General features: G+C 46.9%; 1 protein-coding gene across 1 annotated transcript in view; it reads right to left on the reverse strand.

Moving 5' to 3' along the window:
* The window catches only part of LOC146839210 (uncharacterized), a 261,732-nt gene that overhangs the window by 80,296 nt on the left and 157,846 nt on the right, over nt 1-23,590 (reverse strand). The window contains exon 7 of the mRNA XM_085600018.1: nt 17,911-18,569. Within this exon, the coding sequence (XP_085456144.1) occupies nt 17,911-18,569 (659 nt within the window). The remainder of the gene's footprint in view (nt 1-17,910; nt 18,570-23,590) is intronic.

Genomic DNA, 23,590 nt, shown 5'->3' on the forward strand with positions numbered 1-23,590 from the left:
AGATGCCCCACTTGCCGGTGAGGAGTCGATGTGTTTAAGAGACGCCCCACTTGCCGGTGAGGAGTCGATGTCTTTAAGAAACGCCCCACTTGCCGGTGAGGAGACGATGTCTTTAAGAGACACCCCACTTGCCGGTGAGGAGACAATGTCTTTAAGAGACGCCCCACTTGCCGGTGAGGAGCCGATGTCTTTAAGAGACGCCCCACTTGCCGGTGAGGAGCCGATGTCTTTAAGAGATGCCCCACTTGCCGGTGAGGAGCCGATGTCTTTAAGAGATGCCCCACTTGCCGGTGAGGAGTCGATGTGTTTAAGAGACGCCCCACTTGCCGATGAGAAGTCGATGTCTTTAAGAAACACCCCACTTGCCGGTGAGGAGCCGATGTCTTCAAGAGACGCCCCACTTGCCGGTGAGAGTCGATGTGTTTAAGAGACGCCCCACTTGCCGGTGAGGAGTCGATGTCTTTAAGAAACGCCCCACTAGCCGGTGAGGAGCCGATGTCTTCAAGAGACGCCCCACTTGCCGGTGAGGAGCTGATGTGTTTAAGAAACACCCCACTTGCCGGTGAGGAGCCAATGTGTTTAAGAGACGCCCCACTTGCCGGTGAGGAGTCGATGTGTTTAAGAAATGCCCCAGTTGCCGGTGAGGAGCAGATGTCTTTAAGAGGCACCCCACTTGCCGGTGAGGAGCCGATGTGTTTAAGAGACGCCCCACTTGCCGGTGAGGAGCCGATGTCTTCAAGAGACGCCCCACTTGCCGGTGAGGAGTCGATGTGTTTAAGAGACGCCCCACTTGCCGGTGAGGAGCTGATGTGTTTAAGAAACGCCCCACTTGCCGGTGAGGAGCCAATGTGTTTAAGAGACGCCCCACTTGCCGGTGAGGAGTCGATGTCTTTAAGAAACGCCCCACTTGCCGGTGAGGAGCCGATGTCTTTAAGAGACACCCCACTTGCCGGTGAGGAGACAATGTCTTTAAGAGACGCCCCACTTGCCGGTGAGGAGCCGATGTCTTTAAGAGGCGCCCCACTTGCCGGTGAGGAGCCGATGTCTTCAAGAAACGCCCCACTTGCCGGTGAGGAGCCGATGTCTTCAAGAGACACCCCACTTGCCGGTGAGGAGTCGATGTGCTTAAGAGACACCCCACTTGCCGATGAGGAGCCGATGTCTTTAAGAGACGCCCCACTTGCCGGTGAGGAGTCGATGTGTTTAAGAGACGCCCCATTTGCCGGTGAGGAGCCGATGTCTTTAAGAGAAGCCCTACTTGCCGGTGAGTAGCCAATGTCTTTAAGAGATGCCCCACTTGCCGGTGAGGAGTCGATGTCTATAAGAGACGCCCCACTTGCCGGTGAGGAGCCGATGTCTTCAAGAGACCCCCCACTTGCCAGAGAGGAGCCGATGTCTTTAAGAGACGCCCCTCTTGCCGGAGAGGAGCCGATGTCTTTAAGAGACGCCCCTCTTGCCGGTGAGGAGCCGATGTCTTTAAGAGACACCCAACTTGCCGGTGAGGAGCTGATGTCTTCAAGAGACGCCCCACTTGCCAGTGAGGAGCCGATGTCTTCAAGAGATGCCCCACTTGCCGGTGAGGAGTCGATGTGTTTAAGAGACACCTCACTTGCCGGTGAGGAGTCGATGTCTTTAAGAACCGCCCCACTTGCCGGTGAGGAGCCGATGTCTTTAAGAGACACCCCACTTGCCGGTGAGGAGTCGATGTCTTTAAGAACCGCCCCACTTGCCGGTGAGGAGCCGATGTCTTTAAGAGACACCCCACTTGCCGGTGAGGAGTCGATGTGTTTAAGAGACGCCCCACTTGCCGGTGAGGAGTCGATGTCTTTAAGAAACGCCCCACTTGCCGGTGAGGAGCCGATGTCTTTAAGAGACGCCCCACTTGCCGGTGAGGAGCCGATGTCTTTAAGAGGCGCCCCACTTGCCAGTGAGGAGCCAATGTCTTCAAGAGACGCCCCACTTGCCGGTGAGGAGCCGATGTCTTCAAGAGACACCCCACTTGCCGATGAGGAGTCGATGTGTTTAAGAGACGCCCCACTTGCCGATGAGGAGCCGATGTCTTTAAGAGACGCCCCACTTGCCGGTGAGGAGTCGATGTGTTTAAGAGACGCCCCACTTGCCGGTGAGGAGCCGATGTCTTTAAGAGACGCCCCACTTGCTGATGAGGAGCCGATGTCTTTAAGAGATGCCCCACTTGCCGGTGAGGAGCCGATGTCTTTAAGAGATGCCCCACTTGCCGGTGAGAGTCGATGTGTTTAAGAGACGCCCCACTTGCCGGTGAGGAGTCGATGTCTTTAAGAAACGCCCCACTAGCCGGTGAGGAGCCGATGTCTTCAAGAGACGCCCCACTTGCCGGTGAGGAGTCGATGTGTTTAAGAGACGCCCCACTTGCCGGTGAGGAGCCGATGTGTTTAAGAGACGCCCCACTTGCCGGTGAGGAGCCGATGTCTTTAAGAGATGCCCCACTTGCCGGTGAGGAGTCGATGTGTTTAAGAGACGCCCCACTTGCCAGTGAGGAGTCGATGGCCGATGTGTTTAAGAGACGCCCCACTTGCCGGTGAGGAGTCGATGTCTTTAAGAAATGCCCCACTTGCTGGTGAGGAGCCGATGTCTTTAAGAAACGCCCCACTTGCTGGTGAGGAGTCGATGTCTTTAAGAAACGCCCCACTTGCCGGTGAGGAGTCGATGTCTTTAAGAAACGCCACACTTGCCGGTGAGGAGCCGATGTGTTTAAGAGACGCCCCACTTGCCGGTGAGGAGTCGATGTGTTTAAGAAACGCCCCAGTTGCCGGTGAGGAGCAGATGTCTTTAAGAGGCGTCCCACTTGCCGGTGAAGAGCCGATGTCTTTAAGAGACGCCCCACTTGCCGGTGAGGAGTCGATGTCTTTAAGAAACGCCACACTTGCCGGTGAGGAGTCGATGTCTTTAAGAAACGCCCCACTTGCTGGTGAGGAGTCGATGTGTTTAAGAGACGCCCCACTTGCCTGTGAGGAGCCGATGTGTTTAAGAGACGCCCCACTTGCCGGTGAGGAGTCGATGTCTTTAAGAAACGCCCCACTTGCTGGTGAGGAGCCGATGTCTTTAAGAAACGCCCCACTTGCCGGTGAGGAGTCGATGTCTATAAGAAACGCCCCACTTGCCGGTGAGGGCCCGATGTGTTTAAGAGATGCCTCACTTGCCGGTGAGGAGTCGATGTCTTTAAGAACTGACCCCACTTGCGGGTGAGGAGCCGATGTCTTTAAGAGACACCCCACTTGCCGGTGAGGAGTCGATGTGTTTAAGAGACGCCCCACTTGCCGGTGAGGAGTCGATGTCTTTAAGAAACGCCCCACTTGCCGGTGAGGAGCCGATATCTTTAAGAGACACCCCACTTGCCGGTGAGGAGCCGATGTCTTTAAGAGATGCCCCACTTGCCGGTGAGGAGTCGATGTCTATAAGAGACACCCCACTTGCCGGTGAGGAGCCGATGTCTTAAAGAGACGCCCCACTTGCCGGAGAGGAGCCGATGTCTTTAAGAGACGCCCCTCTTGCCGGAGAGGAGCCGGTGTCTTTAAGAGACACCCCAATTGCCGTTGAGGAGCCGATGTCTTTAAGAGACACCCCACTTGCCGGTGAGGAGCCGATGTCTTCAAGACACGCCCCACTTGCCAGAGAGGAGACGATGTCTTCAAGAGATGCCCTACTTGCCGGTGAGGAGTCGATGTGTTTAAGAGACGCCCCACTTGCCGGTGAGGAGCCGGTGTATTTAAGAGACGCCCCACTTGCTGGTGAGGAGTCGATGTCTTTAAGAGACACCCCACTTGCCGGTGAGGAGCCGATGTCTTTAAGAGACGCCACGCTTGCCGGTGAGGAGCCGATGTCTTCAAGAGACGCCCCACTTGCCAGTGAGGAGCCGATGTCATCAAGATACGCCCCACTTGCCGGTGAGGAGTCGATGTGTTTTAGAGACGCCCCACTTGCCGGTGAGGAGCCGATGTCTTCAAGAGACGCCCCACTTGCCGGTGAGGAGCCTATGTCTTTAAGAAATGCCCCACTTGCCGGTGAGGAGCCGATGTGTTTAAGAGACGCCCCACTTGCCGGTGAGGAGTCGATGTCTTTAAGAAACGCCCCACTTGCCGGTGAGGAGCCGATGTCTTTAAGAGACACCCCACTTGCCGGTGAGGAGACGATGTCTTTAAGAGACGCCCCACTTGCCGGTGAGGAGCCGATGTCTTTAAGTGGCGCCCCACTTGCCGGTGAGGAGCCGATGTCTTCAAGAAACGCCCCACTTGCGGGTGAGGAGCCGATGTCTTCAAGAGACACCCCACTTGCCGGTGAGGAGTCGATGTGCTTAAGAGACGCCCCACTTGCCGATGAAGAGCCGATGTCTTTAATAGACGCCCCACTTGCCGGTGAGGAGTCGATGTGTTTAAGAGACGCCCCACTTGCCGGTGAGGAGCCGATGTCTTTAAGAGACGCCCTACTTGCCGGTGAGGAGCCAATGTCTTTAAGAGATGCCCCACTTGCCGGTGAGGAGTCGATGTCTATAAGAGACACCCCACTTGCCGGTGAGGAGCCGATGTCTTAAAGAGACGCCCCACTTGCCGGAGAGGAGCCGATGTCTTCAAGAGACGCCCCACTTGCCGTTGAGCTCGTAGCAGAGAGCAGGCAGCTCAGTCTATTACCGGATGAGCAGCGTCCGATCACAAGAATGTGAACCGCGCCTTCGGCATTTAAACACAAAACTGAAGGATCCCATGAATGTCACGGGACTGGGGCCGATACTGACATTAGCAAATGGAGCCTAGGACCTAACCTCTAATCGGCGGCCATGTGATGTAACATATATAAAAGAAACCTAACTAATCTCAATAAAAAATGAAAACTGACACCCTATTTGGAGACTAACTATGGTTATGAGTTGAAATGTTAGACAGCACCGCCATCATGAATTATAATGCACGATAAATCAAGTTTTATCGATTGTCAACCCCCTGACTGCTATACCTATGCATCCAATAGACATGATGGATAGAAGTACTTATAGGGAGCAATACAACTACTAATATTTCTGATGAAAAGATGAAACAAGGGCTATGTGAGCTCGTTGTAAAGGCAGTGCCTTCATGAGTGAAGGAAAACTACTATGATCATAGCGGGTACGTGGGCGTATGCTTTAAAAAATGATTAATTGTTTCTTTCTATAATTAAAGTGATTACAGTGACCCGGGTAAAGCACATCAAGGTAAGGTCATGATCAGGAGGCCATCACGAGACAGGCATTAACCTTGGGCGATTACATTTATAGTGTGATGGTTAGATAGAGGCCAAAAAGAGACGCATGACTTATATGAGGCAAGGGCTAACAGATGAGGAACCAAGTAACTGGACAAATATCGATGGTCTGAGTTAGTTGTTATAGCGAATAGCCGGGTCCCACGGAATTTCAGAGTTTAGCCCACTAACGAGTGTCAACAGTACAAATCCAATAGACCTCTCTGCGTTTCCTTTCTGATTCAGAATCGTGTTCATTATTGCGCTCAATTTTCTCCAAAATTAACCAGCGAATCTCATTTTCTTTATGGTGCAAATCCTTGTAATGCTCAACTCGAGGCGCCATAAGTTTATTTGTTTTGATAGCTGACCGATGTTCAGTTTGTCGCTTAGAAAACTGACGTGCACTTTCCCGCACATACCCCTTGTTACAGGGACGAAGTAACAAATACACTACACTGTCTGTCTTGCAATTAGTGAAAGATTTGAATTCAATTTCTTTTTGATGGTAATTATATCTATCAGTTATGATCGCTCCTTCGCAGGCCGTACACTGGGCACATTTAGGGTTACCTGTGATGGGAAACTTACCACCTGTATAAACGCGGGTTGAGTTTTGATTCTAGAGTGAACCTTGAGGTCTTTCAGGTTTTGTTTCGTTTGTGGGCATACATGGGGCGAGGGAGTACAGCAGCAGGTTCAGCATTCGCATTAAGTATATGCCACTGAGCATTAATGGTTTGCCTGATTTTTTCATTGAATGTGGAGTGTCGAGTGACACAAACCAGTCTCGGTGGTTCCTTTTTGGTAATGTTTTGTAGCAAATGGTCACGATCATAAAAACGGGCTTTCTTATATGCTTCTCCTATAAGTCTTCTGGGATAGCCTCGATTTAAGAACTTTTGTTTCATGACTGATGCTCGTAGATCAAAATCTTTAACATTACTACAATTACGCCGAAGGCGTAAGAACTGTCCCATGGGGATACTCCCTCTCTGACACTTTGGATGATAACTTGAAAAGTGAAATAATGTGTTTCTTGCTGTCGGTTTTGTGTAGAGATCTACTTCCAGGGTAGAATCTACATCTTTTAATTCAATATCTAGGAATTCTATTCTGCGGTCACCAACATTCGCTGTGAAATGCAGATTGGTGTCGCACAGATTAATTATTCAAGGAATTCCTTCAGTTTTCAGGGTCATCTTTCCAAATGAACAGAATGTCATCGATATAGCGTGACCGCTGACATATCGACTCATAAACGGGGGCAACCTCATTGTATATATAGAGATGTAAATATTGGCTACGGTGGGGCACATGATGCCCCCATACTGACTCCTTTGATCTGTTTAAATAAATCTCCATTAAATTCAAAGGTATATTCATCAAGGACTATGGTTAAAAGATCAACGGTGAAGGGCACATCACAGTCAAAGGAGTTGGTCAGAATGAAAAGCTCTACAGCTGTGAGCGCCTCCAATTGGGGGATGTTGTTATAAAGGGATTCGATATCAAGAGATACCAAAGTACCTCTTTGGCAAACTGAGAACACACACACCCAAGGAAAGCTGCATCCAAGCAGAAATGACTGTCACTGGCATCGGCCGCTGCAGGGAAAATATAACGTTAATAATAGCACCACTAACGATAGGGGCTACCCGCTTGAGCCGAAGATAGCAAATGGTGAAAAGAGAGGAGACAGAAGAAACAGAAGCGATAGAAGAGATAGAAGAAACAGAGATAGAGCACGACCAAACGGACACTTCTAAACAAGACAATACCCCTCAGCTTACAACGGAGGAGTGGGAGAGGCTAGTAGCATCATACTCCCCAGTCATCCCGCAGGAGGACGACAGTAAACGAGAACCCGATATAATATCACAGAAGAGCTTCCAAAGAGACCGGAAATACTATGGTCATCCTTGCTAAACACGTTACAGCGATCAATAAAGGCCATGCAGTACACCTCGGACAAAATGGATATGCAACTATCCATCCTAAACTTTCTAGCCATACATGTAGCCAATATCGACAATAAGCTGGCAGACATGAACGACATGATCAAGAGGGTGCAAGCAGAAACAAAAATAACGCAGCCGAGCTGTGCATGCTACACAATTGTGGACAAACTCACAACAATCCCATCATTACTGGGGGGTATCCTGTCTGACTTAAAAAAAGACAACTGACAACGCAAAAGACGAAGCAAACTGAGTGTTGGACTTGGCCCTTTTTGCAGGGTCATCCCTAAACTTTTTGCCTTCCTCCTGCATTTTTTCTGACCTGTTGTTGGCTGTTTTATGACTCTGGGCACTTTACCACTGCTTATCAGTGCTAAAGTGCATATGCTCTCCCCATTGTAAATTGCGATGTTGGTTGGATTCCATAATTGGCTTATTTGGTTTACTGTCAGACCCCAGTAAAGTGCACCAGGAGTGCCCAGGGCTTGTAAATACAAATGGCGCTGGTGGGCTTGCAGCACTGGTTGTCCCACCCACAGACGCGGCCTGGTAAAATATATCTAAGGTCTGCCATTGCAGAACCTGCGTGCGGTCTTGTACTGACATGCTGACTGGGCAAGTGCACCCACTTGCCAGTCCCTAAACCTTCCCTTAACTACATATTAGTCACCCCTCTGGTAGGCCCACGGGCAGGGTGCATTGTAAGCATAAGGTAGGACAAGCCCTGATATGCGTGGCATGTCCTAATAGTGAATTACCGCCATCTTTGTTGCTCACTATTGAAAGGCTACCCTGTTCTCATAGGCCAGTATGGGCGGTTAAGATTGTTACATCCTATGATCCTAACAGGCCCAGGGAACATGGTAGAAACTCAGAATAATAAGGTACATCTTTTAGTAAGGTTTATTTTAATATTCTGCGTTTGCAAATGCCACTTTTAGAAAGCTGGCCTTTGCTTGCCTAAACATTTCAGCCCGCCTCTGCGTGATGTGTATCTGCTGTCTGGCTTGTGTGAGTGACAGGGCTGGGGAAACCCAGATGGGCAGGGCTAGGTAGCCTGGTGGTGAATAGGACGATCAACAGGTAGATGGGTGGGAGGAGTGCTCCTAGGCTCTGAATAGGACAGTGCTCTGCCACCTCAATGCCGGCTTCGCCCCCTGTGGAGCGTCTAAGGACTCTGCCCTGCACTCTGAAAGAAGAAGCCTGCATCGCGTAAACAAAGTGCTCAGAAACCGGACTGGACTAGGCAAGGGCCCCCCTGGCCTGGGAGAACAAAAGAAATGTGGTATAAATGTAGGAGCCCTGCTCCTAAGAAACTAGATCCGCTTTTGACCAAGAAGAATCTCTGCCTGAGGAGGAGGCACCGGGAAAGCTGTAAGGAGGAAGACTGTCCCTATCCTGGGGGACTGGCCTGCAGTGGTGACCTTGCTGCCAAAGGAGAGAAGAGGAACATTTTGCTGAAGACTTTGCTTTATTTTGATTCAAGAAACTTGTGCTTTTCAAAACGATCTCCAAGGGCTTGGAAGTGAGCTTGCCCCCTGAACTGAGCCCCAGGACCATTGGGCTCAACCTGACCTTCACTCGCCGCCGCTGGACTGTGGTGTTCCTTCCCTCGCCGGAGTCGTGACTCTCGTGCCCCCCAGCCCCTCCTTGAGCCGTGACTGGACAACTTAGCTCCCCCCGCCTTGGGAAGAGCCTCGCTAAATCTGAGCCGCTCTCCCTACACTGTGCTGGGCTGCCCCCGTCACTTTGCTCGCCAGAGGCCCGCTGCGCACCTTCACCCCTCCCGCCGGAATCGGCGTTGTGAGCATCTCCAAGCCTCAGACGGCCCGGATGTAGACTGCGTGCCTGGCTGCCCCGCTTTGTTCACTTGCCACCTGCAACACCCCACTCTTGCCGTGAGCCTGAAGGACCAGACCCCCCCGTGAAGTGTGGGAGCCCCGGACGCCGCCTCGCCCTTCTGACAAAGAGCCGCTGAAATCCCGCATCCGCCTTCACGTAAAGAAACAAGGTACTGTACTTACGAACTCGACCGCGAGCTCGCATCGGATCCAGGGTCCTCACCGTTCTGTTTTCCCTGTCGCCTGCCGCGTGCTTCCGCAGTTACCTTTGTACCCGCATAAGAACTTTTCGCATAAGGAGAACTTGTTCCGTATTTATAGAAATTGTGGCCCCACCGTTTCACCATTACTGGGCCGTGTACTAACTCTGCTGAAGCTATATAAAAATCTTATTTTCGTATACAACCTGATTGGTGTCCGTTTGTGGTGCATGCAAGGGGTTTACTGTATGTCTAATTACAATTGCTTAACCGTGTACGCCTGAAGTTTAGCCTGGACTGCTCGCGCCACGCACCTAGAGGGTGAGCAGGGGTTATTCTGAGGAGTCATCCTTCGCCCTGACTGGAAGTAAAGGGTCCCTGCTTGTCGCTGGTACCTACCTGCGCCAACCAGAACCCCCTCATTTCTAACACTCAGGCATTGCGAATGTTACAACAAATCCACATTTCGGCCAGTCAAGAGAACAGCTTGGGAGCTTAAATCTGCTGAGCTTTGCACATGATGCCCCTTAGCAGCTACAAAAGAGACATAGACGAAAAGGACACAAGTCCACTCCAACAACCAGGAGGTATCGGGCAGCAAAAAAAACAGACACAGAATTTACCCAATATATCAAATCCCAAAACCAAGAATGGGCATATGGCCCCAACCCCCAAAGAAGGTGAGCCAAACAGCCCAAACACATTGGAGAAATTAAAGCTGAAACTTACGCCGCAGTTACAGGGAAAGCCTCAAAGCTGCCTGCAGAAAGGAATGGTCTGAGCAATCGAACACACAGCCCAGCCATAAGCAGGGGCAGCAGGGGAAGGTTTCAGAAATCATCATACATCAAAATCTGCATGGCCCAGGGAACAAAATAAAGGAGGGCGAGAACAAAAAAGGAAGGGGAGAAAAAAGACCAGCAATATAAAAGCATTCTTTGAAGTGGTAAACTCAATCCCAGAAGAAGAAGATGAAGCAGATATAAATAGGTCAACTGCGGCCAGAACAACATCACCGGCCAAGGAGACTGTACAAACTGCACAAATTCAGAATTTCAACTATACAGGTAAAGGCACAAATTGCAAGCGCCAAACAGAAACCATTCACCGAAAAAACAAGCCCACCAACTGGACAAAGAGGGCAGACAATAGTGATATCTCCTACCACATGTACGCGGATGACACCCAAATTTACATCAATATCTCCTCACTCAAGGAGGTCCTCGCCCTGAACGAAACCCTGAAACTAACCGTTCAGTGGCTTGCCACTAACCAACTAAAACTCAATGCCAAGAAAACTGAATTTCTCCTGATTTCCCCATCCAAAGCCAACCCGGAGCTACAGGTGTGGTTCAAGGCCATCACAGCCCTAAATTGTCCCCCGACCATCGTGGACTCCGCCAAATCACTGGGCATATTTCTTGACTGCAACCTGAACATGCGTGACCACATTAATTCAATGGCCAAGGCAGCCAGATTCCACCTGAGCTACCTCTGGAAATTAAAACCCTTCATCGATGCTCCAGATTTGAAAATGGCAGTCCAAGCTCTAGTCATATCCAGACTGGAATTTGGATGCTCCACCCTCACAGGCCTACCCAAGCGCTCCTTGGCACCTCTAAAAGCCTGTCTCAACGCGGCAGCCAGACTACTCACCGGCACCAGGAAATTCGACCACATCTCTCCACATCTGAAAGCCCTAAACTGGCTCCCTCTAGAGGCCAGAATACAGTTGAAACTGGCGTGCATTACACACAAGGCCTTATACGCAAACTCCCCTGCATACCTTTCACAGAAGCTTGTGCTATCGGGAGGAAACAGGAAATCTCGATCCACTAACAGTCTCCTGCTCCGACCCGCCCACTTTCGTAAAAAAAGAACCTACAATAGGGCATTCACCGGGGCAGCACCAAGAATTTGGAACTCCTTCCCGCCCGTTATCAGAAGAATCCCCACTCTTGCTCGCTTCAAGAAGGAAGCCAAAACCTTCCTCATGGGTAAATTCCTGTACTAAGTCCTCCTCTCAGCAGATATGACTTGCTGCTTGATTCCATGACTATTGCGTCTTCCGCAACCCTATAACCGGACTCCACCGAGACCCAAGGGGTCCACGGTCTCTGCCAACCCTAGTTTGAATTTTAGCTCTCATGTGTGCTCCCTTTGCCCCCATGCTCCCTCATCCCCCCCCTATATGTTATATTTCTCTGCTTGTGATACCTTACTGTTTGCACTGTTTCTCTATGATGTTTTTTTTTTCCTGTTAACCATGTAAAGCGCTCTGATACCCTCATGGGTCATGTTCGCGCTCTATAAAATACTAAAATAAATAAAATAAAATAAAATAATCCCTCAAAAACCCATCGTAAGTTGGCAGCAAGGGAGCCCCCCTGACACAGGACCCAACATCGGTAGAAGACACGGAGTTAACAGATGCGCGGGCAGAAGAGCCACTACTCGGAAAGAGAGACGACTGGACACAGGTGAAACCAGTCACAGAAGAACTTAAACAACGGGACCACAGCCAGGAGGGTGCCGAAAGCGGCATAATCTTACTCATCCCAGAGTACAAGTCAAGCGGCAGAGGGGATATCCTCAACCGAGGCAACATTTTACGCTTACTGTCTACCATCAGCAACCTGATGGATATAAGTACAATTGACCTGGAATCTGTGGAGCTTGCACACTATTACTACCTGTCAGATCAAGAGGTCACTAAAACAACATGGGCCACGCAGGAAACAGCCGAGAGAATCATGAAGATGGAAACGCGCTTCTAAGCATGGGGGATACGCCTAAAAATACAGGAAAAAACGGGGTATCCAGAACCACTATGTCAGGCTCAGAAAGAGAGAGATGATTGCAGCTTCCCAAACAAACAAAAAACAGTGAAAACGGAAAGTGTCCTGAAGGGGGCCCGAAGTTCATCAGTCTCAAAGATGGACACCAACTCATGGAGCCCAAGGCAAGCTCAAGGATCACCTGGACAAAATGACTGGAATTGGATAGCAAGGACCATTAATACAAGGGCCTTGAAGACAAGACAAAATAAGCAACGAAATACTGCAACAAAACATGAATTAAAAATATGTTCTTGGAACGTAAATGGCCTAGGGAACAAAGCCGATGAAACTTCGCTACTACTTTACCTCCAAAAATTCGATATAATTGCCCTTCAAGAGATCTGGTCAGATCAACCATCTCAAATACAGGGCTTTAAAGCCTTTCATCGACCAGCAATAAGAAAGGCCAAATATGGCCATTTAAAAGGAGGCCAAACAATATACACTTCAATAAAGCGAATCAATGAAATAAAGAACAAAGACACTAAACAGTCAGGTAACAATAGTATAAAAACAACAGAGCTGGATCTAGGGGGAAAAGAACAAAAACAAAAGCTAATACTGCTAAATGTATACTTACACCCTCGTGAGAAAAAAGCTGGGATGAAACCACTGACTGCAGAAGTGACACAAACACTGTCAGAGGAGGTGACACCTAACCGCATTGTAACAGGGGACTTCAGAATGTATTTTGGAGGGCCCCAGACAAGGGATCCACTTCGGGAAGAGCAGTTTCTGGCATGGGCCATACCACAACAGGAGGCAAGCACATGGGGTAAACAAAACATGTTTTGTCCAGCAAAAAATAGAGAATGTTATTCACGTGGGGAAATGGGTCCTTTCGGTAATGTATGCTTAAGCAAAAGTAAAAGAGTTTCTGTTGTCCATGAAAATGTCAACGAGGAGCAGTGCGTACAAGATGTTATGTGTACATTAGAGACTGTCCTAAGGATGTTTGCATGATTAGTTCTCAAGATGTAGTTTCAACTGAGCGTGCTCAAGTTACAAATGTTGGTTTATTTTCTGATTCTGGTGCAACCACTTCTCAATTGGATGTGGCAACATCTCCTCTGCGTCAATCCGAAGCAGGTCAATTGGTTTCTGGTGTTTCCTTGAATGGTGTTGATCTAGAACCATATTTTGCACCTATGTGTGAAGTTACCATCGATGGTAGAACCTTACAAGTCATGGCAGACTCAGGTTCTCCATACACCATCATTTCAGATTTATTTTACAAGGAAAATTGGCATAATAAGGTTTTGGAACCCTCTGACATTAAAGTTTATGGGTTTTGTGGTAAAGAAATCGCTTTAAGCGGTTATTTCGTGTCTGAGATTAAATTCAGAAATAAAGTTATTTTTGGCAAAGTATTTGTTGCTATTGATGGTTTAGAAGTCTTAGGTTGGAGACATCAAGGAAAGTTCAACATTGTTCTCCATCCTAATTCTAAAGTACAAGTTTGTTTTGCTGAGGATTCTGATTTTCTCCAAAGTGTTTTGGAGAAAGATAACAGGATAAACATAAAAATCTGTTCCGTAAGGAACTAGGTCCGGTTAAAGCTTCTTCACACCACATTCAACTTTTAAAAAATGCTGTTTCCGTGAAACATAAATTGAGGCAGGTTTCTCTGTCCGTTCATGCGGAGTTAGCTCAAATGCTCAATAATATGTGTGCTGAAGGTATTATCGAATCAGTGGACTCATCAGAGTGGGTTTCTCCCATTGTTTTAGTAAAAAAAAAAATGGGGAACTTCGTCTCTGCTCCGATTTGAAGTCTGTTAACAAACAAATTCTAGTTGATTGTCATCCCCGCCTAGAATTCAGGATTTGAAATCCAAATTGGATGGGGCGAATGTCTGTTCCACCATAGACCTTAAATCGGCTCATCATCAGGTCACATTATCTCCCCAATCAAAACATTTAGTCACATTTATCACACCTGACGGAGCATTTAGATATGTCAGGATGCCTTTGGATTAGCTTCTGCCGCTTCGGTATTTCAAGAACCGATGTTCTGACTTTTTGGGAGTATCGATGGGGTTGTCTCTTTCCAAGACGACATTCTCATTTTTTCCAAAACCAATGATCAGCATGCTTCTCTACTCACAAACGAAGTTGAGTACTTAGGACTTAGGACATACAATTTCCAGCAATGGTATTGCTCCTAAAGAAGATCTGCTTAATTCTATCTGAGATATGCATGTTCCTAAATGTAAAGACCAACTCAAATCCTTTTTAGGTTTATGTGAGTATTATGCAAGATTTGTGCAAACTTTTGCTGACATTGTTTTACCTTTAAGGTTATTGTTAAAAAAAGGTGTCAAATGTGAGTGGTTGGAAGTTCATGACACTGCGTTCTGTTCTTTAAAAAAAGCTATAATTGAGGCTAAACCCTTATTTGCCTTTTCATAAGAGGCAACCAATGTGGTCATTGTGGGTGCCAGTTCAACTGGACTTGGTGCAGTGTTTAGTCAAATCAAAGATGGTGTTTTCTTATGTTATAGAACTGATCGTATGGAGATTTCCCAGGCAGTTGCTTTGTATATGCAGACCTGCTACAGACAGCAGCGAACGAAGTGGGTTCAAACCGTAAACCTACTGTAGTGATGGTTTTGCCATTTTCTGTTTGTCTCTGGGGGCTGTGCTCGTCCTTTGATATATCTGCCCTCATGAAATGGAGTGTGGCTCGACTCCGGCATCAAAGGCACTAGGGCACAATGGACGACCTGGTGTCAGGGCTGGACAATACTATCCTTTAAGTTACTTCCATTAAGGTAGCAGAAGGAAGAAAACGCAGAATTTTCCTTGGAATCGGCTTGCCGATTTACCCCATTGAAGACTGTACGCAAGAGGTTTTAGGCTCCGTTAATGTTCCCTCCCAAGATGGCGGCCGCCTGTAGTTCTCCCTTCTTAGTGCTGAGTTCTAGTTTTTAAAGAGTTTCTGGAGTGTTTAGGATATCGCACACTTCAACCGTCATCCATGAGGAGAAGGCAGCGTTTCTGTGCTGCCCGCTCGCCGTGACATAAATTTCATCAGGGGAATAGCGTCTTGTTGCGCTTCCCACCTGACATTTCCTGCAGGTTACAAGGAGCATTCCAGAGCAGCTTTGAATTCTCTTTCCTGGGAGAATTTCTAAGAGAAAAGGTTGGTCTCCAGTCGGCGCTTCATCTTGGCAGTTCATGAGGGCTTACTATTTGAAGGAAGAGACAAGTAAGTCCTGCATTCAATTACTAGTTGACACCGTGCTCCTGGCTAAATCTCCCTGTCAGCGCTACGTCATTTTCTGGACTTATGCAAGGCTCAGTCAGGCTTTGCAGATAGAAGAGAGAGGCTGACAATAAACCTTTGCCATTGAGTACCACACCTGCAGGAAAGCTCAGTGGGTTGTGCGCTGCTAGATTTCACATGGACGTCTGTGGAAGTGTGTCCCTCCAGAAAGCTGAGGCCATCACTAGCATTCCCTGTGATTGGGAGAATATTGATTCCTTCCAAACCTTCTTCATAAAGCAGAGTAGATCATACGGGGTGGTCAAGAAAGGTTTATTTAAGTATCACAGCTACAGAGACCCCATCCATCATCAAGCTAAGACCGACTGACAAATGTCTCTATTCCAGCCCACCGCCTAGCAACCACCCCCACATTCCAGAATATTATGACACACGACGTCACACCTTCTCCCCCTTACACATTCTAAACTTGAAGAAAATAAAAGGAAACTTAACACTGAATGCAAAGGATACAAAGAACATAATAGAGAATGCTGTTACGATCTTTAAAAAACTCAACAAAGCAATTTTATAGGCAAGGAGAAAACTGGGGTGCAAGGCAAACGGGAAAGCGCTCACTTTAAGAAACACAATCGTGCAAACGACAGGGAATACATTTCAAGCGAAGTGGCCCAGCGCCCCTTTCTCGTGCAACAGGCTCTTCCACCTCAGAGCCTGAATCCGGCCCACCAGCTGCAGGGCTAGTATCATAACTAGCACCAGCCTGGCACTTTGCCACTCGACGTAGATTCCAAATTCTATGATCACAGGTCTTTATTTCATTTTTGAAAACCTTGATAACCTTAAACGGAAGACTGAATTTGGATCTGCCTCCGCCTTTCCTGGGAGACTTAATCTTAACCCACTCTCCAATGTCGACCACTGTTCTCTTCACAGCCCTCCTTTTATCATACAAGATCTTTCTTTTTTTCATCACCTCTTTCTCTCTTTCCAGCCCTCCATACCACCCACCTTTTCATCCACTGAGGTTCATTTGGTCGCTACCCACAACGGAGTGACCTCCATGTTGGGGACTCTTCCTTTAAATAAACGACAGGGAGTTTCACCAGTGGACGAATGAGAAGTGAACCTAAACTTATAAATCTTCTTCCTCATGGCCAACTCCCAACTTTCACCACAGGCAACAGCTTGTTGCAGAGTCTCTTTAAGAACATTGACAAATGCTTGATCCTCCTGGAACTCAGAAACTCTACCATGACTGAGGATGTGAACTGAACGCCATTGTCTGACAAGAGTGTTAACGGGAAACCCTCATGTTCGAAATAACTCTTCTAGAAACTCAATCACTACACCAGACTCAACAGAATTAACCACCTTCATATCAGGCCAACGGGAAAACATATCAATACACACGATCAAATAGCGATCCCGAGTCTTCAACTTCACAGGTCCCAAAATATCTATAGAAATGTCCATCCACGGACCAGTAGCCTGTTCCCTAATAACCATGGGTTGCGTCCTGCACTTCAATATCCTGACACAACACGCACATTCAGCGCATTCACGCACCAACCTCTCTACATGCACATCCATGGCAGGCCACCAATATGCTTCCCTGATCCTTTCCTTTGTCTTGGAAATGCCCATGTGGGAGGCGTGAGCACTCTTTACTAGCTTATCCCTTAGTGCAAGCGGTGCAACCAACTTACGACCACACATGAGGAGACCCTTCCCCACCGCCAGATCTTCCCTAACTTGCCAAAAGCCTTTGCAAACCTCTTCACAGTCTTTATTCTCACACCAACCACCTGTGACCATGGTTAGGACTTTCTGCAAGTCTAAATGTGATGTTCATGTGATGTTCCCTCCACTCACTCTCAAAAATCAACCCTTCACTAATCACACACACATTAAGTTCTTCCTCCAGTTCTTCACCTCTAAACCACTCAACATCATCTGTCCTTTCACACTCCTCACCCCCGAGTCTTGACAGACAGTCTGCCAGGATATTATTGGAACCAGGTAAGAATTAGATGTCAAATTCTTGTAGAGCCACAACCCACTTCCGTATCCTATGGGAGACAAAGACAATGCCTTTCTTGGAGAAGACCTCCTTAAGAGGTTTGTGGTCAGTAAGAATTCTGAACCTTTTCCCCCACAAAAACTTTCTCAGCTTGCACACTGCCCAGAAAACATACAGAGCTTCTTTCTCCACAACAGAATAGTTGCATTCAGTGCCCCTCAAGGGCCTAGAGACGAAAAGAACGGCTTTATCCTCCCTATCAACCTTCTACAAAAGACCTGCTCCTAACCCCTTCGAGCTGGCATCAGTCATGAGATAAGATTCCTTTGTGGGGTCAAAACTTCCTAGACAAGGTGCTTCATTCAGATGTTTGTAAATGCACTCAAACTCTTCCTCACAGCCCTTAGAGCAAACAAATGTGCTTTCCTTCTGGAGGAGAGACCTCAAACAAGAGGTTTTCCCTGCAAAGTTCGGAACGAACTTGTGATAAAATTCAGCCATGCCCAGAAACTTTACAAACTCTTCTTTGTTTAAAGGGGTGCGCAAATTACAAAGGGTGTTTACCAATGATGCTTTGGATTTGATGCCTGCAGCTGACACAAAATGCCCTAGGTACTCTATTTCTTTGTCATCAAATTTGCACTTGTCAGCACCAAGGGTGAGGTCAGCATTGTGTAACTTCTTCAATACTGACCTCAGCCTCCCATCCTCCTCATTAAGATCCATCTCAAAGATGACCACAACATCTGGGTACACCTTGGCACCCTGAAGGCCTCCAAGAATGCCCTCCATCGCCCTCTGGAAAACTGAGGCTGCAGAAATCAGTCCGAAAGGCATTCTTAGAAATCTAAAGGTTCCAAGGGTGTTACACAGGAGGTAAGGTCCTGGGAAGAGGAGTGAATGTTCTGAATGTTCTGAAGAGGAGTGAAGCCCGGCCTGGTGATAGGCGGAGGTCAAGTCCAAGGAAGAAAAATGCCTTGCCCCCTCAAGAGAACACAGCATTTTAGTTATGTTGGGTAAAGGGTAATGATCAACAATAACTGCTTTGTTGAGCTCCCTCGAGCCAACACAGAGCCTGGCCTCCCCATTGGTTTTGCGGGTCATAACAACAGGAGAGACCCACTCCATTGCTTCAACTTCTTGAATGATGCACTTGGCTAAGAGATTGTCTAATTCAACTTTCATGCTCTCCCTTACTAACAGAGGTGCATTCCTGACCTTAGCTGTTTTTGGAACAGCGTTAGATTAGACCTTTATCTAATGTACATAATTTTTTAGACAAACCCAGTTCACCAGCAAAGACCTCAGTGAATTCCTTGATACAGTCTCGATTAGCATTACTAACCACCATAACTGGTGGTAATTCTTTTAGGCAGCAATTCTCATCTGGATCAAGGAAGATATGTAGATCAAGTTGATGGAACCAACTTATGAGCGAGTCCCCCTTCATCGAGACATAGATTTTACCAGGGATGACTCTCCCTTTGAAGTCAATTGTGCCCCAGAAATAACCCGGCAACTCAATAGTCACTCCACCTTAACCTTTTGGTCTAATGTATGGCTTCAACAGGGTGACTTTGCCCTGCAGATTATGCTCACTAAATGTTTTGGGGACTAGTCTTACCTTGGCTCCAGAGTCGAAGAGCATGCTCACGGGAGCATCATTAATCAAAACTAGCTCCTGAGGGCCATCACTAGCATTCCCTGTGACTGGGAGAATATTGATTCCTTCCAAATCTTCTTCATAAAGATCAACTTCCCTGACTTTTTTATGTTCGTGGCCCGTTCTGCAACTCTTTGAGACGTGACCTTTTCTCTCACAAGTTTTGCACATGGCCTTCCAGCCTGGGCAGTCTTTAAAGTTGGCCATATGGCCAGGGTTGCCACACCTGTAGCATTTCCCCTGAAAATTCTTGGTGTTAAAGGGCTTTAAAGTGGTGTCCGATTTGGGTTTAACAAATCTATCTACCATCACCTTGACATCAATGTTCTCCTTTTTATCACCTGAACCTGAACTGTCTTTGCATATAATATCAACACACGCTTTTGAATGCTCATGACTTTTGGCCATGGTCAGCACTTCTTTGAAGCGATGGCATGTCTTTTTGCCACAGGGTGTCTCGTTTTGTCGAGGGCGCATCCCAACATGAACTGATCTCTTAAGCGCTCCTCTAAACTGCACCAAAATTGCAAGTGGAAGACAATTTGTGCAAGGTAGTTATGTACTGTTCGACCGACTCATCCTGACTTTACATTCTTCTCCCAAAGTGATATAGTTCAAGGACAGTACTCACTTTGGGGAGGTAGTGCAAGTCCAGCGTTTTGATGCAGATCTCGTATTCATTAAGAGTCGGGGGTCATACAGGCGTTAAAATCAATGAATATCTCAGCGGCATGGGATTTGTTTCAGGAGGAAATTATTAAATCCTGGGAAAAAGTGGAGAACCCAGAGTCCCCTGGCAGCCTGCTACAAAGGTTCCATTTTTACAGAGTGCGGAGAGCACTGCGTGATACCTTAGGAGATGACCTACTAGAGCCCCCTGCAGTGCCGGAACTCATTTACATAATAAAGGCCAAGTCGCCCCGTAAAATGGTCACTAACATTTATAAATTGGGTATGTCGTATAGAACCAACCAGTACACTAAATCTAGACTAGCCTGGCAACGTGATTTGCAGCGGAAAATAGATGATGTCATGTGGACCTACTGTTGCACTAACACCCGACGTGTCTCCTTACACGGTAGACACAGGCTGATCCACTTTAAGTATATCAATAGAGTGTGCTACACACCAGAGCGATGACATAGGTATGGGTTGTTAGAGACATCGGCCTGTGACAGATGCAGAGCACAACCTGCAGACTTTATTCATTTGGCGCGGCAGTGTCCGGGGGTGTATACATATTGGCAATCTATTTTTCAGGAGCTGGGGAAAATTGTGGACATGGAATTGGCCCCGGACCCGATATACCAAACCGTTGGCCAAGTCGGTGCGCAGGTTAGTGGATATGGGTCTTTTAATAGCGAAGCAGCGGGTTGCAATGTGCTGGTTGAAGGGTCCCTTGCCCACAATAACGCAGTGGTCAGAGGACATGCTGTACTGTAGCACGCAAACGGAAAATTTCAGCGAATTGCTGCCTCCCACGAGTAGACCTAAGAATTTCTGGGGACTCTACACGACGTATTTGCTTTCCAAAACCTCAGACACGGGAACCGCGACACACGCACACCCAGAAGGCGCAGCGCAAGCGGACACTAGTTAATCACCCCTAGGCAATGTTAATCAGAGGGTGACCTATAGAAGGGTAGTGCTGCGACAGATATGGGTAGTTTCTTCTATTTTATCTAACATCAATGGAAGACAGGGAATGTGGAACTAGCGAAAACTACTAGGTTTAACAAACGCCGTTCTTATAATATTTTCTGATGCATAAGCAACATTCTAATGCTTTTTTAAGTACAATAGGACAATGCGGGAAGACGTAGGCTACATGAGTTTTGTTATTGTTTATGTAGTTTTTCTTTGAATTTTTTATGTATATCTGATGGTTATTTTATTCCTTGGTCGCTGATCGCTGCCTGCCCCTTGGGTTGTTTACTAGCTGTGTAACGCATGTAAGGGAAAACGCTGCCGGCCCCAGGGTGGTAGGCACAAAGCGGTGTGTAGGAGAACAGTATCCAACAAAATTCTTAACAAAAATATTAATAATTTTAAAAAAAAGAGTGGCAGAGTCACTATCGGAGAGCTCAGGATGGTGTTCAAAGAATTCTTGTCCCTCAGAGCCCAAACAATGCATTAACCATGAGGCTTTCCTCTCTGCGCGTAAGGAAGTGCCACAGACATGAGCATAATGTGTGAAAACCTTCTTCCACTTCAGCCACGAGAGAGGAGGAGCTCCTGGAGATGTCAACAAGGAGGGAGGGCCAGTGACATTTTGCATGATGTATGTACTATGTATGTTTGACCTAGTTACTACTTAAGGGTGAACTTCAGTGATCTGCTTACAGTGCGCAATATCCACCATATAAGATGTGCGCATCAGCGAAACTGCATGAAACTTCAGCAAATAAAATTTAGGCCAATGAGCGCAATCCCAGAAACTTTATTTGCTGTGCGCATCAGCGGAACCATCAGCCCGATTACTGATGGCGCATATTTATACAGGGAGGAGTCACTTTAGTCTGCTGCTCAATTACATGTGTAGATGTGAGTCTGGTGGTGCCTGATAACTGAAAGGCACACATTTGTTTAGATAGAATTTCAAATATGTCTGATTTATTATTCCTATTACAGCGCCTTTTACCTTGAGAAGGCCCATCCGAGACCAGTGTGTGGACAAAACACATGCAGACAAATCGAGGACAAAGGGCTTGAGACATGGTCTAGGGACACTAACAACAAATCCTACATCAAACCTCACGTTTAACTGATGGAGAGTAAAGAGCGATATAAAGCGATATACTGAGAAAAAGTAACCTGGAGAATTGCTGCAAATTAAAGTAAATAAAAAAACTAATAAAGACCTACATAACCACAGCTGTGTGACCTGGAAGATGATTATTTCTCAATATAGCATTTGTTTGTGATTACCTTACAGTGCTCACATTATCATCCGCGCTAGAAGAGATGGGAGCTCACAGAAGCTCATTTACATACAAAGGGGGGTGACAGCGTTTTCACAAAGCGCAACACAACTTGTTTATGTAAAGTGCAGAACAGAACAGAGTAAAGTCTTGTGTCTCTTTTTTTCATTTTCTTTAATATATCCTGCACCTCGCTCTCTTCTTCTCTTTCTCTCATTTCAATTCATCGTAAATTACTCAAATTCACGATTGCTTTATCAGCACGGCACAAGTTGGGGGTAGCCACAGTTTGATGGGGTCCCCCCACTATTACCTAGAAAAGGGACTCAGTTCCACCTCGCTCCTTAGCCTGCGACTGGGAATTGTTACTTTGTTTCTTGCATCTGCAAACACAGGCCTCAGAGTGTTTGTAACTATCCGTCCCACCAGCAGCGTCCCCTTTATTTATTTGTGTGAGCGGCGCAAGAGCGGAACAGAGAACTTGACAAAATGAGCCCTTCTATTCCTTATAACACTGTAAATGTGAAACACTTTGGGGCTTAGGGGCTGGATCAAGAACAACGTCAGGAAACAAACGCAAATTAAAAGCACAGTTTATTTATTCGCTGAAAACTGTCAAAAATTGTAATTTCCAAGTTCCACATATCTGTTTAAAAATATTGACACTTTCAGTCATTTCCGAGTATAGTTACAAACTGATAGTGGGAAAAACACATGATGTATAAAAACTGAAACCAAAAACTATTTTGTTTCTTGTTTTTTCTTTTTAAAACAGGCCGTCGACCTTTCATGTGAAAATGATTATAAGGGCCTGATATCACTTCTTGTGACGTCACTACATGTGACGTCATTGTGATTCGCATATGATAAGGGGCTCCTTCACTATTTTCCTTACTTGTGCCCTGTTTATTCCATGACATGGGTCTATAGGTATTAAAAATAAATCTATAAATTCACAGGTATTCAGCCCGTTTCTCTGGTGATGTCACACATTGACATGTATTCGGCTGCTTCTTCTATTTTTAGGTGAGTACAAATAACGTGCCGTTCCCCCTCCTTCCATTTCTCTCTTTTTTTCCCCCTTTCTTTGTCTCTCTCGCTCTCTTTATCTCTCCCCCTCTCTATCTCCCACACACTCCTGTTAGCTTTAGCTTCATGAATGTCACTGCCACTTCTGGCATTCATACGACAAATCCTTCAGAACATTTGAGGACAAGGGACAATCAAGTGTGGAAGACGAGTTGCTGGGAGTGCGACTGATTGTCCTGGCACATATCAGCTTTTGATGTGGGATTTCGCTATTTCACCACATTCTTCAAACAGAGTCTGCTGCCTACAATGACTCAATTCTGGTAAAAAGTAGAGTTTGGCAAGGCACAAAATGAATTGGGAGAGCCAAGTCGGAGAGGAGCCACGGGTCACACTTTGTTATAAGGCCCGAGGCACGAGCTGATCCATCAACCGATAATAGTCTGTAAAAGATGCAGCAAACGGTACTTAAAACAAGTTATATGCTCTTTTATATCTAAAAATAGGTTATTTCTTGAACACCTGCGCTTCGCTTTAGTTCATTACATAGACTGCAGTGGCATTTGTCAATAGTAATACATACATTTTACCAATGAAGTTTCCCATCTCCAGAGCTCTGACAACATGTCCA

Source organism: Triturus cristatus, chromosome 4_2 (assembly GCF_964204655.1).
Source record: "Triturus cristatus chromosome 4_2, aTriCri1.1, whole genome shotgun sequence".
NCBI classification, from domain to species: domain Eukaryota; kingdom Metazoa; phylum Chordata; class Amphibia; order Caudata; family Salamandridae; genus Triturus; species Triturus cristatus.